Source organism: Amphibalanus amphitrite, unplaced genomic scaffold (assembly GCF_019059575.1).
Source record: "Amphibalanus amphitrite isolate SeventyFive unplaced genomic scaffold, NRLGWU_Aamphi_draft 000512F_arrow, whole genome shotgun sequence".
Lineage (NCBI taxonomy): Eukaryota > Metazoa > Arthropoda > Thecostraca > Balanomorpha > Balanidae > Amphibalanus > Amphibalanus amphitrite.
The window spans coordinates 444,747-461,349 of record NW_024882006.1 but is presented as its reverse complement, the minus strand read 5'-3'; the positions used below and the strand labels follow the sequence as shown (position 1 = coordinate 461,349).

Here is a 16,603-nt window from a genome sequence, read left to right as displayed (position 1 = left end):
CGCCCGACGGACGCCGCTCTAACGACCCGAACACCACCGGCGAGACACTTGTGGCCCCATACAGGGACACTAAAACTGATGAGTTACGGTGGTTACGGATATAATGATCGTCATTATTGGTCTGTGAAATGGAGCGGCAGTGTTTATTGAAGAGGAATATAGAATGTTGAAGTAGCTATGATGGGCTTCACAAACATTAATTTTGTGATACTAGCACCATTTTACAAATGAAGCGGAGCAAGGGTCTAACGCTCGGCGTGCGTCGCGCAAGAGTATCAGACGAGTTCCAGTTTCCTTTCATAGATGGCACCAGTGTCGGCGCCTGAAGATAGGCTGTACCGCAAGGCTCACAGTGGACGGCGGGGATCCGGGAGACAAGACGAGGAAGTCAGCCGAGAGTTGGCGACTCTGGGGAAATCACACTGATGTGGGCACCTGAACCGATATGCATTTTTGGCTTCCTGTCCAAGTTGCATGGCATAATGCTAAATGTCATGCACCACGCGCCATGTGCCCGGACCGGGTCTGACGACACCCGGCAGTGGGTCGCTCGGCCGGCCGGCCCTCCCCGCCGCTCTCCCAACCGGAGGCAGAGTCAGTCCGGGCCGATCAATACAGCCGTGAGTGCCACCAGCGGCGGCGGCGGCGGCGGCGGCATCCCGACAGCCGGGCAGCGGCCTTGGCCGGGTCACACAGTAACCCGAGACGCCCGGCACACTGCACACACACCGAGCGACGGGCCGGGCCGGTCAGCCGCCGTCTGTCCCCTCCCCCGCCCCGCAGCGTCACGGGGGTACCGTGACGCCACTCAGGCCCGGCGCCTTACGCCCCGTCACGCACCGTGTCGCGCGGTCACGTCACGTCCATCCAGGCCGTCCTCCGTGTCATGCCATTCCATTCCGAGCATGGCACCATCCTGTTCCGTCCCGCCTCCCACCCACCCTGATGAAAAGCCGCGTCACACCGCCCTGGCCACGGACTCGAGAATTTAAATTCCACCTCGCTCATTCCGAAATTCAATACGCCACCCTCCCACCGCCGATCTGCCTCTCCCAACCTCTCTCTCTCTCTCTCTCTCTCTCTCTCTCTCTCTCTCTCTCTCTCTCTCTCTCTCTCTCTCTCTCTCTCTCTCTCTCTCTCTCTCTCTCTCTCTCTCTCTCTCTCTCTCTCTCTCTCTCTCTCTCTCTCTCTCTCTCTCCGTTCCTCTCCCCGGCAGCCCCATGGGTCTCGCGGTACCGGCGAGGATCGGTGCCATCGAGGGGCTCCCGAAATAGTCGGTCCACCAGAGACGGGGGCCGGCAGCACGGGCTAGCAGCGCTGCAGCCGTCCCGGCAGGCGCGCGGCACGGCCGCCGAGCGACACGACAGACGCGGGAGCGGTGGATGAGAGGGCGAGTGAGAAAGTAGGAACATTACGAGCCCACAGGCTATACGTCAACAAGAGATACAGGAGATGACACCTGGTGTTCCATTGACAAAAATACGGTAGCAAAGCTGCTCTACTTGGTCAGAGTGAATAATGTTGTAAGGAAAGAATAGGTACTAAATGCGAAAGTCAGCGCCAAAGACAAAATGTGAGCACAGGACCGAAACACGGAGCTCGAGAATAAGAGTTCGACGTTGGGAACCAGACATGTTTGGTCCATAGGCGGCGGAACGGGGAGGGCACCGTGCCATCCTTTGATTTTGCATTTTAACGTTAGCCCTATGAGCGTTGCATGGAAAGAATGGGACCAAAAGTTGGCAGTGCCTCCCCCCCCCCCTTAATTGAAGGTGTTCCGCCGCTACTGGTTTGGTCGTAAGTGTGTGTGCTTATCACCACCAGCCGGCCGTTCGCTGTAACTCAGCCAGTCCAGTGGTAAGTCGCCCATTGACCCAGCGAGCCGCCGTCGGGCCGGTCCCACGACTCTCCGCGTTATTACCGCATGGCGTGCAGTCCGTGTGAGGGCCGGACATCACCGGCAGGGCGGCAACACGCGCAGTCTGGAGACGTCAGCCACGTGACCGTTAACCAGTACGGAGATGTGGTCACAAGACACGGAGACAAAAGGGTCACTCCACACTCCACACTACAGTGGATTTATCCGCGCCCAGTTCATCCAGCGGATAAGACACTGACATTGGTCGCCGTTCAAAAACTAGCGTGTCATCACAAGGGCCTCGTGCACTCATGGCGAAAATAAACGGCGATGGTCCTTACGCATTTGTTCAGATTCCGCTAATTCACTCCACGGATATATCCCGGAAACTATGCCGATATGATGACTCGATAAATGGACGGGAAGCATCCGCATTGACAAAGGCGAGTATTTCTGGCACATTTCCCACAATACAGATCCCCGCCGTCGTTCCCATCAGGCCAGCAGCACTATTCCGACAATGGCCAGGGCTGGCCTCCCATTCATGTCCCACGGAGGTGCAGAGGAGGAACGATAGCACATCAGCTGCCGCCAGCCGTCTGTCCAGCTAATTATTCAGCACCGGTAGCGGAGAGCCGATATAGCGAGTTTGTCCGGCTATCCGTCCAGCCTGGTCCCGTGTATGTCATCCATTGCCAGCGGACGCGGACCACAGCTGGTCCAAGTCACATGGTGCTGGAAACTGAACCCTGTCCGGGTCCAAAGGCCCGTCCTCAGACGCTGAGACAGACCCCATGACTATACATAAACTAGGGAAAACACCGCCGGCCGCTGGCTGCAAGGGTATGCAGCACCACCAAATGCAGCATATGGGAAAGATGGGCAGGGCTAAACGAGTAACAAACAAATGTATACAGCAGAATATATGTGAAACCGTTATAGGTTCCTGAAACCGTTATAGGCGTCGTCCCCGGCTGCGTCACCAGGTGTGGGGTAGGCTCCCACTTCAGCCGTAGCCTGGGGGGTGGGGAATAGGACGGCGGGAGGAGCAGGTGCTCTCTCCTATAATTGGGACAAGAGCCCGTTGGAGAGAGGTCCGACTAAATAAAAAAAAAATACATGCGCCATGCATCTATGCGTATTGTTGACCTCAGAAAATGTGTCCATACCACTCTGGGCAGCAAAGGTATCCCAGCCTGTGTTCCAATGCCATTAGAAAACAAGGTGCTGAGAGAGTACCGTCAGACTGTGAGTTTGGCAGTTTGTTTGAGACTTCCTAAACGACCTGGCTCTAAGCGACCGATACACAAACGTTCGCCGCAGACTGCGTAATGGGCTCCTCTGAGGGCGGTCCGAGCCGACAGTCCCTCCAGGGGCGCTGCGAACAGTCAAACTTCAGCGGGAGAGCAGCTAACCGCAGATCCGCCTCACTCGGAATGCTCGATATTGACGCGCGGAACTTCGGTCTGTCAAGTGGCGTGATTCCGCCGATTTCCACTTCTGCGCGCAGTAAGCACAGACCTCTTCACAGAAAGCATTTCAGCACACCTCCGCTCATGTAGCTCAAACTCTGTGCGCACATAAAAAGCTCTTGCAAGTGGTATGAAATGCCATTGTTTCCTCTGAATCCACCAGGGGGAGGCACTCGCCTTGGCCGTATATGGGCCAGAATGTCTAACGATTTCCGCCATGTTGTGTATACCAAAGTCTTGAAAAGTTGATCACTGCAATCAAACTGCAAGCATGAAGCAGCAGCACTTTTGAGTAGTGTACCTCTCGCTTAACTGCACCTCTGCTACCGTATGTACATGCAATGGGGTTGGGAACTCGATTTTTTAAGAATGCATAAAAATGATCAAACTATTTTCACAGAATTTATGGTGCATACCATTGCCTCATAAAATCAATATGCTGAGAGAAATGGGGGAAGAAAGATAGGAAACTTGTTTTGAAAAGTTCTTGAAAAAAGATGCTCTTGATGCTGTTACGTCACATGTCACATTCTGCGGTTGACAAATAATGGCGCATCTGGCGCACCACAGATTACATGTTATATCAATGGGTGAAAGATGTTGTTTGTTTCACTATGCCATTCGCGCTGTTTTTAGCTTTAAATTATGCTAAAACATTTACGGATGAAATGTTCAGTTTCAAAAATAGATGTGTATGCCGTGTGCTATTCCCACTTACCATTGAGCGCGTGATAAACATTTTATGTACCTCGAATTTTCAAATGATAAAGATGATGAATCGGAGGATGCTGAAAAAGCAAAAGCTCATTCCAATATTTTAGACTACTTTACGATTAAAATGTTTACATTCCTGTCATATTATTGATCATTTATTTGTTCTTTTTTATGAAAATAACTTAAGGCGTTGAGAACCGAGGTAATTTCTATCTACCGTGCCTTAACTTACCAGCAACAGCAATCTATCTACGCCCTACGGTGGCAAGGGAGACTGTGAAAGAAGCGTAAGATGGATTCTAAACAATTCTTTTGTGATATACTGAAGGGCAAAGTGCAGAGAAGAGCGTACAAGTCCTGTTTTGTGCCAGGCTGTTGCAGTAGCACTTATGAAACTCCGAAAACGATCTTCGTTCATGTCCCGAACAACATTACCCTGAGGAGATGATCGTCTGCAATAGCAGGAAGAGCTGATGCAAGTACTTTGAAATCCACTATCAAGTCGGTGCTATTGTTGTAATGATCGCTGTGAGGTGAGATATTTTGTGCAAGGGCTGAGTGTAATGCCCAGGAAATGACCTCCATTCGCCCCCTGACCGGTCAGGGTTATAAAATTTGAGTGGATGGCGGTCCGTTTGGGGTTCAGATGTCAATTGTATTTTGTTACTGTCAAACAATACATGTTATGCTGGCAGCGAATGTGTGTAACGTCGTTTTTCGAAACAGAAGTTAGAACTGTAACGGCAGAGTGCTTGCTGGTCTCATCGTAAGTATTGTAAGTGTTGTAAGCAAAAGCATTGTCAATATTGTAAGTATTGTGAGCATTGATGTATGGTAGATATCACCTCACATGATCTCGGCTCAGATAACCCTCTCCGGTGTCCCTGTCAGTAAATGGCACCTGGATCATTACAGATAAGTTAATTTGTCATAATTCTTAAAGAATTGGGTGGTTTTGACTCGTTTACTCGAGGTGCAGGTCGCATTTCAATACTTTTCCATAGGCTTGCAATGTAAAGGTCACGACTCTGACCTAACCTCAGGTCACAGATCAAAAATTCTGAGATATACAAACGACACATACTGCAGGTACTGTTTTGAAGACTTGATGAGAGGAAATAACTTCGGGAAAAACTCAAGCTCTGACGTGTTTGCAAACTTTTCTGAGGTGGGGTCAACAAACCCGCTCTGGTTACCTGACCTGACCTGACCCGGCATTTTTTTTTTTTTTTTTTTTTGCTGAGATGTGCGCAATGAGCATTTAGGAAAAGTCACCAAATATGAGCTGAATGTCTCGCGGCGTTTGGCAATTGTACAAGAAAATCCTGAAAGGTCTCCCCGTCCGAAATAGGGTTATTGTGTATATGAAGAGTTGCAGTTGCCAAACATACCCAGATCTAAGACTGCAGTTCCTAGCGCCGCTGCAACGTTTTTAAAACAAACATACATAGGACATACAAACATGTTTATTTGCATCTGTTTTGGATAATAGCAACTCATGGCGCCATCACCCGCGATAACTGTTAGGATTTGAGATATATTTTTATTTAGGCCATTAGTTTGGCTGTAATGTTTATTAGGTAATATTAGTTGGGCAGAGTTTGGTAGTTTTTATTTAACTTGTGGTATGTTGTGCTGATTGCGGGTTGTTCAAACCTTTCAAATGTAAGGAACTCAACCCTACCCCTACACTACCCTACATACGACTGGACGCTTTCCAAGCCCACAAGCATCACGACGCCGAGATGGAATGTAGCCGAGAAATCACCCTCGCCATCTGCTCTAGAGCTAATCGTGTGGGGCGGCGTGTGGGGCGCCGCTTAGCCTATGGGGGTGCACTTCTAGTGGATGGGGGACGGGGGTGCACCTGCACCCCTTTCATATGGAAAGTTACTTCCCTGATTACAGCTCCCCGTATTGCACCTAATCAGGGAACGGCCAGCAAACAAAGGAACTATTTCTGGATGACAGGCGAATAACCGCTCACGCAAGGAGCGGAGCTCCGCCCCGTCCAAAGTGGCCAACGAAGCAGAGACAGAGGCAGCATCACATCTTCCATCAAAGAACTGGTTTCTGGCTTGGAAGATGAGCTCCATCTTGGCATCCGAGTCGGTGCTGTCAGGAATCAGCTGGTCTAATGGAGTGAGAGTAGTGAGACGACTAGCTATTGTATCAGAGCTGCCTGGTCTTCGTAGCATTTGCACCGATTCTTCTCGATCGGACTCTGAATTCTGTCCCTCCTGCGTATTACTTGAGGCATTGCTATGTAGCTAAGTCTTTGGCAGAGTTTCATTATCCATGCTTTGCAAACAGTGCCATAACAACACAGTTAATCAATCACCAAGCTTCTTTGCAAGTTCCAATACAGTTGAATCGCACGCGATTTGAGTGCAAAAATCAAGAAAAGTGCCAACTTGTTCCCGTAAAATATTTTGAATATTGACCTAAAAAAATGAGTAATTTCCAGATAAAATAACAGCGAAATCAGTTTTCGTTTGCCAATAAAACTCACAGATATTGAAGCTCCATTATTAAAGGAACATTTTAGTATATGCCATTCTTGATAAAACTTCTTAGCCACGCAATACCAGCGCAAAATAAAGAGACACTGAAAACACGACCAATCACTCCGATTTACCATAGGAAAATACATAGAAAATGTATGTCTCAACTGCGCCAAATATACAGACAGTTATATACCTACATGTGACGTCATGATTAGCCCGACCAATCAGAAGCAAGTTGTTTTCAGCCACAAATAATTGATTTCTGAACTAACTAGGCATTTTTTTAACAAAGTGATTTTAAATTAAATCATTAAAAATTCTGAGCTTTTTTATTTTATCAAAACATACAGAGCATGCAGATAGGTCCCAACCCTATTTATATTTCTGGTATACACAACATGGCGGAAATCGATAGACAAAAACAAGTCACCAATGCTCCTTCCAGTATATATTAGAGTTCAGTGGAATCCACACATACGTGACATCACCACATCACCCACCTCCAGTGACGCCACATACATCACTAATGACGTCACTGATAGGGAGGCCCGCCGTAAACAGAGGCACCACGAGGCCGGGAGGGAGAGGCGGGGAGGGGTGAGGGGCAGCTCCGAGAGAGCTGCCATCTGCGGCTGTCACCGTGACGTGACGGACTCCACACGGCCGGCTGACAGCCGTCTAACCCCTGGAACAGGAGCCTGGCGCGGCCGGCGGGAGGGACGGACTCGGGGGCGGTCCGGGAGCGTTGCCACTGAACGGACATTGGAGCGTCTGACATTGTCACGAACTGCAGCCGTCTGGCCCAACCTTGGGCCCAACCGACTGCGAACGGCGCCGATCGACGGCCGCCGCTGCCCGGATGACGCGACCGCTGGGACACCGAGCACAGCTCAGTTCGGAGCCTTTATTTGTGTTGGCGTCTGGCGGAGCTGATCTGGCACGGCTGCCCAGTCGGCCGCCGACCGACCGCAAACTGAGCAGCGGCCAGACCACAGACTGGAAACGATCGACCGACAGACCGAGCAGCGGCCAGACCACAGACCAGGCAGAGACCACACTGTCGTGACCGCCGGACCAACTGACCACAGGGCGAGCGGCCGGACCACAGACCAGGCGCCGCCCCAACGGACCGGCGCGGCGGCAGACGCGGACACGCCAACTAGGCCGCTGCACCGGCCCGGTAACATTTGACCCAAAGACCGACCGAGGTCATGAATCGACGTTTATGATGACGTAATTACCAGAATGACACATGGGAGGAGAGGAGGAGACTTGTATTCTAAGGTTACGCGGACCAATACCGTTAGCTTGCGGTCTTCTCCCTAAGAGGATTATGCGTATTTTCTTACACTCGCTCGACACATAACGGTCACGATTCGTTCTTCGCATGCTCGTCGAAAAATATACAAGCAAGGCGCAAAGCAGCTTCGGTCATTTGAATTTAGGCATAAGCATTAAGCAACACCCGAGAGCAGCTTTCGCCTTCTGGTCCAGCACAGCACAACTGAAGCATTTGGCATCCATCGCGTTGGTCTAAATATTGAGCATAATTTACTCCATCCGAACAATGCAACTGTCGCCCACCATTGGACAAAATCAGTATCTCAAGTAGGCGAAAGGAACACCAATAACCTACCTGAATACCCACTGTACTGGGGTCATACTTGATGGTGACCGCCATGGCCGAGCCGTGTTGTGACACCAATCAACACTGATGCAGATCACGGATCACGAATCACGAATCACGAGTCACGGTCAGACACGGGTCACATCAGGCGGCACGCGCCGCGCGTCCCACGCCGCTGCTCGGCTCACGGCCCCACTGTGGCCGGCCGACACCGAATTCCGCTGCTATCGGCTGCTGAGTCTGCTGGCGTTATCGGCCCTTGTCGCTGGCCCTCTCCCCCTCCCCACACCTGGTGGGGAGGGGACAGGGGCGCGCGTGACCCGGCATGGCATGTTGAGTTGCAGCCGCCGACCACATCCAGCTGCCGACACTGATCTAGACAAGTGTCGCCGTCATCTCGACAGCGCTTACAGTGAATTGTGGCTCATGAGCCTTTAAAGCGGGCCAACGGCTTGGAGATGTGCGTGAATGGGCCCCGTGTCAACGACCACCCTTCACTGTCATATACCTTCCGTGGGGTCTAAAAAATGCCTCGGGCTCTCAGCCACATGCAAACATTAGCAGCCGTCAGCAGGCCAGCCGTCAGCAGCCAGCCGTCGGCAGGTGACCGAGCCGTCAGCAGTCAGCCGTCGGCAGCCAGCCATCAGCAGGCCAGTGGTCAGCAGCCAGCCGTCAGCAGTCAGCCGTCAGCAGTCAGCCGTCACCAGCCAGCCGTCGGCAGGTGACCGAGCCGTCGGTAGCCAGCCGTCAGCAGCCAGCCGTCAGCAGCCAGCCGTCAGCAGCCAGCCGTCAGCAGCCAGCCGTCAGCAGCCAGTCGTCAGTAGCCAGCCGTCAGCAGGTGACCGAGCCGTCAGCAGCCAGCCGTCAGCAGCCAGCCGTCAGCAGTCAGCCGTCGGCAGGTGACCGCGGAGTTCCGTCATCAGCCGTCAGCAGACACCCGTGCGGACCTCGCACCTCCGCTACCGCAGAGCTCCGATAGCGCCGTCACAACAGGCTGAGTCACACTTTAAACAGATCAAACGGCTGCCTCTCGGTTAGTCTCAAATCACTACAGGCTTAAAACGGGGCTGCTCGATTTGTTTACAACGCGAGGAAAGGTCTTTCATATTTGCACGGCGATAGTTCGAGGTGAATTTCGAAGGGTGTATAAAGCCCCAGATATCCTTCCTCAAATCAGCAATTTCCAACAGAGGAATAACGCCGTAAAGCCATGCAATTTCAGTCAAACTTTTCCCACTACCTCTTCACTGCATCCCAAAAAGCAAAAACAACAAAACAAGTTCCTCCAAAACATCGGAAAACTCTCGGCTCGACGATCGTCCCAAAACATCACAACACTCGGAAGTGCTTACGATGTTCCTCGCCGTACACAGCGGCGGCAGGTAAAAATACTCCCCTCCCCGTGTGGTGGCTGTTTTTATAGGCCTGTCGCCGGTCCGTGCGCCGGCCATGGGGCGGGACGGTGACACGGAAGCTGCGAGGGGCGCGGTGGCACGGGTCCGGTCCGCGGCACGGCTATTTATACGACGCACGTGCGTGCCGCAGTGGCTGGCGGAACGCGCGAGTGTGCAGTGTAGAGCACGGCGTACGGCCGGCTCCGGGACGACCGTACAGAGGGAATAGGATGGGACGGGACGGGACGGGATGGGGCGGAAAGAAGGGAAGACAATGGACGAACCGAACGAGATGGCGTGCGAGCTTTGTGTGAGACGAAATGAAATATTAATGACGACGGCAATTTGGCATTGAGGAGACGCATTTCACATTTGAGAGGCTGAAGTGACAAAAAAGTTGGAAGGCATCGCACAGGCGGAGACGCATTGGACCCGACAGGTGGAAGAGCATTAGGTGGTGAAGGCAAAAAAGAGTTTCCGTGGAGGGCAGCGAAGCGAACGGAACCACTTAGCACCGATCGCATTAGTGTGCTGGATCAAATACGTCGCCGCGTTTGTTGTGAGAGTGATTAGGACCACTCTGTGCTGAGTAAACGGAGTGTGATTGGATCTGACAACGAACCCGGCTGTTCATATAAGGATGCAGGTCTCACCCAACTGACATACGTCACCACGTGGTTGAGGTGCCGCGTTATGCCCCCGGGAAAATGTTGAACATTGTATCTGTTATTGTATGGTTAAGACCGTCACAGTTTCATCAAGCGATGATGACGCTCTCTCCAGTCCCACAACAGACGAGAGGCGGGGTGTGCTGTACCGGTGTCTCGGAGCAGACCGTCACGCAGCACCACACCGTCCCATCGCCGCGTCCCCATCTCCCCGCCACCAGCCCCGCCTCATTCACCGTAATGGTCACGCACACGGGCCTGCTCTCCGCTAATGGCTGCCGGCGCACGGCGGCAGGACCCGCTGCATTCACTCCCCTGTGTGCGGCACCGGTCCCCATTGAACAGACCCACGCGCCGTCCGACCAGCTGCCGGAACAGACCCCGTTCGGTCGGGGCGGGCTCAGTGAACGGCCCGCGCGCGGCCGCTCGCCACAGGCACGGGGTACGGGCACGCACTGGCGTATTCAGCTGATATGGAGGTCACTTGGCTCCCCTGCCGGGCGCCGGCCGGCCGGTACGGTGCGGGTGGCAGCAACACAGCGTTACCGGCCGGATGCCGCCCAGTCGGCCCGCCCAGCCGCCGGTGAACCCATTCAGCCAGTGTGGCACGGCCCGACCGCGGCCCGGCTGCCGAGCCGTCCCTGCTCTCCGACACAGCAGCCCAGTGGAGCACATACAGTCGATACCGGCGGCAGGGGGAGACCGACGGCGACCTGACCGATGGATGATCCCTCACAGAGGGGTGAGGGTGGCAGGGTGGCGGAACCGGCGCGGCCTTGGACGGAGATGAGCGGCGCATCCTGTGTCGCCCGGATGTCCTGAGGTACCGCCCAATTCGCAACTGTCCCCAGCACACAGAGCAGCCGGGCGACCGGCCAGCTGGAACCGGCGACAACGCGACCCGAATCGGCTGCACCTACATCAAAGTCAGCTACATCAGAGGTGCTGAAAGGTTCAACAAAATGTAACATCGAGGCCACTGAGGAGTGAGAACACACAACGGTACACTGCTCCTCAGAGCACCGCTTTATTTGAGCCCTTCGAGAGGCTGATGTTTTCGTCTCGTTCGCCCGTCGATAATCCATCAGCTGTCAATAAGCCGTCGGCCGAACACATCGCCGGCGGACGCCTGTTTTGGGAGAGCGGCGGCGTCGGCCGGCCAGCGGGGGACGGGAACGAGGGAGAGCCGGAAGGCACGGGACGGGCACAGGGGGAGCCGGAAGGCACGGGACGGTCACAGGGGGAGCCGGAAGGCACGGGACGGGCACAGGGGGAGCGACAGAGGGCACGGGGGAGCGCCGGGAACGACGGGGAGCGACGGCAGCGTAAACAGGACGGCAACGGAGGGGAGCGAGTGATCAGCCGCCCGGCAGCCCGGCCACCGACGGGCTGGCGCGCTCTCGACCCGATGGCGAATCACGTCCAACAATCCACAAATATACACCAGAGCAGGGACCGCCACAAGCGGGCTTATTAGAACAGTTTCGTGCGACCATTTGACCATGCACCTGACCAACACCCGTCACAGCAGCTAGCCGTAAAACCTGCACGTGGCGGCGTTTGCTTACGTCAGCCGGCGTCTCGTTCGGCGACGAACTGTGCCGAGCGGGTCTCCATAGCGGGGTCACTGCCGACACTGGCCACCACGCGCCGAGTCCCGCCGGGCAGCGAGCTAATACGCCACACTTGTCTCGGAGGCGCCCCGCGACGATTGAGCCGTCGACAGGTGTCGGTAACGACTAACGACGCGCCGATTGGCGCCGGTGGCGCGAGTGGGCCAAGGCTGGCTGACCGGTCACAGCTGGTCGCCAGGGGCTGTGCGGGCCAACGGACCGGCGACACCTCACGATGGACATACGGGATTGTGTCCTCCACAACCCGCCCGCAGCGACATCATGGAGCTTAATTGAGTGGGTACTCAACAACTAAGCACCTCTGCACAAAAGTACCCAGACCTTGGCATAAATCACAACCCTAGTCCTTACCTGTAGCTCCTGTCTCCCTCAGGTGTCCTGACCGGCACCCCTGACAGCACCGGATCCCCGCCGCCGCGCGCCACACGCCCCCTCGCGCCACTGCCAGGTGGTCGCCGCTGGCCGCCGGCACCGTCCCGACCGACACTCACCAGAGGCAATATTGAACCGACGCGCCGGCGCCCCGGGGCAGACTGACGTCAGCGACCCGTCCGACGATCGGCGAGAGCTCGATCGTGGCGCCGCCAGGCGGACGAATGGGTAACTGCACTGACGCAGGTGGCGGTAGCGGACAATAACGGGGCGGCAGGTGGGATCGAATGCGACCGAATTTAGTTCAAGTGACAACCATTAGTCACGGAGGGCGATTACCATTGACCAGGCTCACCTCTCGCATACCTGGCATGTTCTTGCCGCATCATTTTCAACATACCTATTTCAACTCAAATCGGACTGAGCCCAGGAGCTGTGCATCAATTGACATGAGTTGTATTTGTGAAAACAAGTGTTGGTTGGAATGCACTATGCACACTTCAACTTACCATTTTGGAGGACGTTTCCGTTCCGCTCAGATTACTGCAGCTTCTTCGCGACAACCCCTGTGCCAGTCACAATAGAGCGGTCAGGATTCGACCTGCAAAGAAGCGTCAGTGTCATTGGTATCCACACTATCCTGGTATGGATTGAGGACAGGGAAATCACTACGACCGCACCAGAGGCGGCCCACCAGAGGCGGAGAGGGTTACAGCCCCGGCCCCCGGGGTCATTGCCTGATCTGCATCGGCATAACCTGACCTGGCCTTGGCCTGATCCGGCCTGACCTCGCATGATGTGCCAACGTAGCGGATATATTCACTACCAGCTTCGAGATTCGAGAATGGTGATACAAAATCCCTTTGACCCTCCCTTTTTATTGTCCTTTGACCTTTTGGGCCTCACGCTGACCCGCCAACAGCGGTTGGCCTCGGACCAACCAACGCTTAGGTCGATCTTTTACCTGGATCAACATATCCTACGATCATACATAATGCCTGGTCATAACTGACAGCCCAGCTTTTTATTCAAACTCGAACTAAGCGTAAACAGTGACAGGGAAATTCAAAACACCCACCCCGTCCCAAGCCCCGTCCCTTAGTATATAGAGATGGAATCACTCATTTGACGTGAGTGAACATTAGGGTTGTTCAAAAAAACCGAATTTTGGAAAAGTATACAGGCTCATGGTTCGTGTGGTGAGGTAGTCTTTGAGTCCAACGATGCCCTTTTTTCCGAAAAATATTAACTGCTTCATGCTCCCCAAACGGCTTGAAGAGGAGGATGTTACGCCCGGCGACCGGCCGGTGTCAATAAGGGCGAGAATTCGCTGCCGCGCGCGGGCGGAGGCGCCTTATCGGCACCGCGCGCCACGACATCTACCGGGCGGCCGGCCGGCCGGTGGTGGTGGGAGGGAATGAATGCGTGGTCTTCTTTCACATGATGATAGGCATGATAGGGGTGCACTAGCCCATACTGTCGGAGCGGAAAGTTTCAGTGCAGCATCGTTGCCTCTGCCGCAGTGTTCTGTGTCGATGGTTCAGAAAATAGGCCAAACAGAACTAAGAAAAGACTCAATGCTTCTGGCTAGTTTATTCGAAACATCTCGTTTCGAGAATACAGCGCGGTGTTTCACGGCCGCTGCAACCACGCCTGTATGCGAAAATTGAAGTTTTCTCAGAACAGCAGGATCTGGCAAGGTACAAGGACAGAATACGGAGACCCCGACATCGACGTTAGGTTTAACTTACATTTGCAGTTCAAAAAAAAAGATGACATGCCCGGGAATGACGCGGTGGCCGCCCTGACATTGTGACGAAGTTGGGTGTGAGTAGAGACAATAGCGGGAGTGCACATACAAGTCAAGCGCCCCTCAATCCAACCCTCCGGGCAGCAGCGGCACCAGCAACCCGGCCATGTCCACCGATGTCGTTCAAGATCCGAAACCAGAGCCGGCAGAGAGCACGGCTCTGCCCTGACGTGACACATATGTATCCCCGGCGTGTCACGACAGACAGACCATTACCTCGCCTGTATAAATACAACAATGTATACAGTATACCTTACCTATTTCTAAGTCTCATGTTGAGGCGAGAAGCGATCAGCGTCCAGTTCTACTTCGACGAAGACTCGTATTCAGACCCGGCAAAGAGCACGGCTCTGCCCTGTTTCCGCGGCTTCTAATGGCCACATCGATACGAGATATCTCCAATCGTCTGTTTTACCTACTACAAAACCAGGTCGGTGTGTTGCGATTAGCACGATACATTTATTGCGTAGATATCTGTTAAATGCGTTATTAATTAGAAATAGGAAAAGTAAACATTTCCATCGTCATTCGCCAAACGGTCGAGGTTGCAATCATAAGTCTGTCCGTCATGACACGCCGGGGATATGTTCTGGCTGGTGTAGCCAGTAGAAACACTGTAACATACAGATATCTCTTGTATTTCGCCACAAAATCGAGACATATATAATTTAACATACGAACTTACTTATCTAGTATTGCACACATGTTGGCGAGAACATCGAATGTAATAAACGAATACATATGGTTTTTAATATACACATAGCCAATGCAGTTGTCCAAACAATACAGCAGTTTAAGCGAACGGAACGTTAAAAGGGGGACGCACAACTTAATCGAAGGCTTTAGCAATTTAGAGACTGGTAAAAGCGACACCTATGAGAAAAACTATAACTAGCGGTTCACAGCATCTAGCGGTGACCGGTGGAAGTAAACGCGCCTAGCGGTGACCGGCGGTACATGCAGGGGCTACATCACTCCCCCGCCCTAGTTAAACACCATAAAAAGAAGTTTGGCGGCGAGTACGCGACGAACGGCGGAGAGGGGGTGGCGAAGCAGGCGGCGGGTCCGGCGGCACGCGGCGAGCCGGGCGAGAGCCGCCGGGGGCACCTGAGCGGCTGGGTGCAGGCGATGCAGCAGGCGGGCGGTCCACCGAGCTGTCTGTCGCTGTAGTAGGCGTGTCGTTCACCAGGACGTCCGGTGCTGCAGGCGGCGTTGCGGCAGGCATGTTGTCCGTGAAGGCCGGTTTACACCGAGCCAGGGTGACGGTGTCGCGTCGCCCGAGACGGTCGATGGTGACGGTGTGCTGGTCGCGGGATAGGACACGATAAGGACCGTCATAGACGTATTGGAAAGGAGAGCGATGCGAATCGCGTCGGATGAAGACGTGGGAGCAGGTTTGCATGTCTTGAGAGATGAAGATTTGGCGGGAGCCAGGACGAGGAGGAGTTGGACGGAGCTCCGACATGGCGGCACGGAGACGAGAGGCTAGGGAAGCCGGATCAGAAGAAGTGTCCGACGACATGGGGGAGAGGAAGTCACCAGGAAGTCGGAGACTGCAACCATAGACTAGGTCTGCAGCGGTGCATCCGAGATCCTCCTTGAGGGCCGTGCGCACTCCAAGTAGCACCAGAGGAAGTCGGTCCGACCAGGAGGCGGCGTCGTCATCGGTCCGCAGAGCTGACTTCAGTTGGCGGTGGAAGCGCTCTACCATCCCGTTTGCTTCTGGGTGGTAGGCGCAGGTCCGGATCCGAGAGGTGCCGAGAAGCTTGGAGACTTCTGTCCAGAGGCGGGACTCGAACTGGGATCCTCTGTCGGTGGTGATGAGTTCGGGTACTCCGAAGCGGGCGATCCAGCCGCTGACGAGATGCCGAGCCACCGTGACGGCGTCCATGGTGGGCAGAGGAATTGCCTCGGGCCATCGGGTGAAGCGGTCGACGACAGTCAGGAGATAGGAGTTGCCATGGGACGGAGGAAGTGGTCCGACAAGGTCGATGTGGATGTGCAGGAAGCGAGAGTCAGGTGGCTGGAAGCTGCCCATGGGTGGCTTCGTGTGGCGCTGGATCTTGGCACGCTGACAGTGCTGGCAGCTCCGGACGAAGGCACGGATGTCCGCGTTGATGTGGGGCCAGATGAACCTCGATGAGATGAGATGACGCGTAGCGTTGATGCCAGGATGAGACAAGTCGTGGAAGCTCTTGATGATGGAAGGGCGGAGTCTGGCTGGGACTACAGGTCTAGGTGTGGCCGTTGAGGTGTCGCACCAGAGACGTAGATGCGGATGATCAGGGACTGGGAAGTCACGGATGACCAGAGATGAGGATTGTTGCAGCTTCGGCAGGTCAGGATCGTTGGCTTGGTGTAGGGCGATGTCGGCCAAGCTCAGAAGGCCGGGTGAAGGTGTAGCTGCGGCAGAAGCTGGCGCAGACACTGAGCTGATCCGTGAGATGGCGTCAGCTACCGGGTTGAGATGTCCAGGAACATGTCCGATCTTGCTGGTGTGCTGCAGAATCAGGTCCATGTGACGTTGTTCACGGAGAGAATGGTTGG

At 54.2% G+C, this 16,603-nt stretch overlaps 2 protein-coding genes across 9 annotated transcripts in view; one reads left to right on the top strand and one right to left on the bottom strand.

Moving 5' to 3' along the window:
- Positions 1-13,353, bottom strand: part of LOC122393039 — a 35,236-nt gene extending 21,883 nt beyond the window's left edge. For 2 of the 8 annotated variants that reach the window (XM_043388601.1, XM_043388605.1), the window contains exon 1: positions 8,188-8,374. In XM_043388601.1, the coding sequence (XP_043244536.1) occupies positions 8,188-8,232 (45 nt within the window). In that variant the 5' untranslated portion in view covers positions 8,233-8,374. Of the gene's footprint in view, positions 1-8,187; positions 8,375-12,225; positions 12,383-12,755; positions 12,848-13,210 lie in introns of those variants that run through there. The other 6 variants (XM_043388609.1, XM_043388603.1, XM_043388607.1 and 3 more) reach the window with 6 other exon arrangements.
- Positions 13,354-13,357: 4 nt separating this feature from the next.
- LOC122393040 (lissencephaly-1 homolog) overlaps positions 13,358-16,603 on the top strand; it is a 34,657-nt gene continuing 31,411 nt past the window's right edge. The window contains exon 1 of the mRNA XM_043388613.1: positions 13,358-13,376. The gene's annotated coding sequence lies outside the window, so the exon portion shown is untranslated. The remainder of the gene's footprint in view (positions 13,377-16,603) is intronic.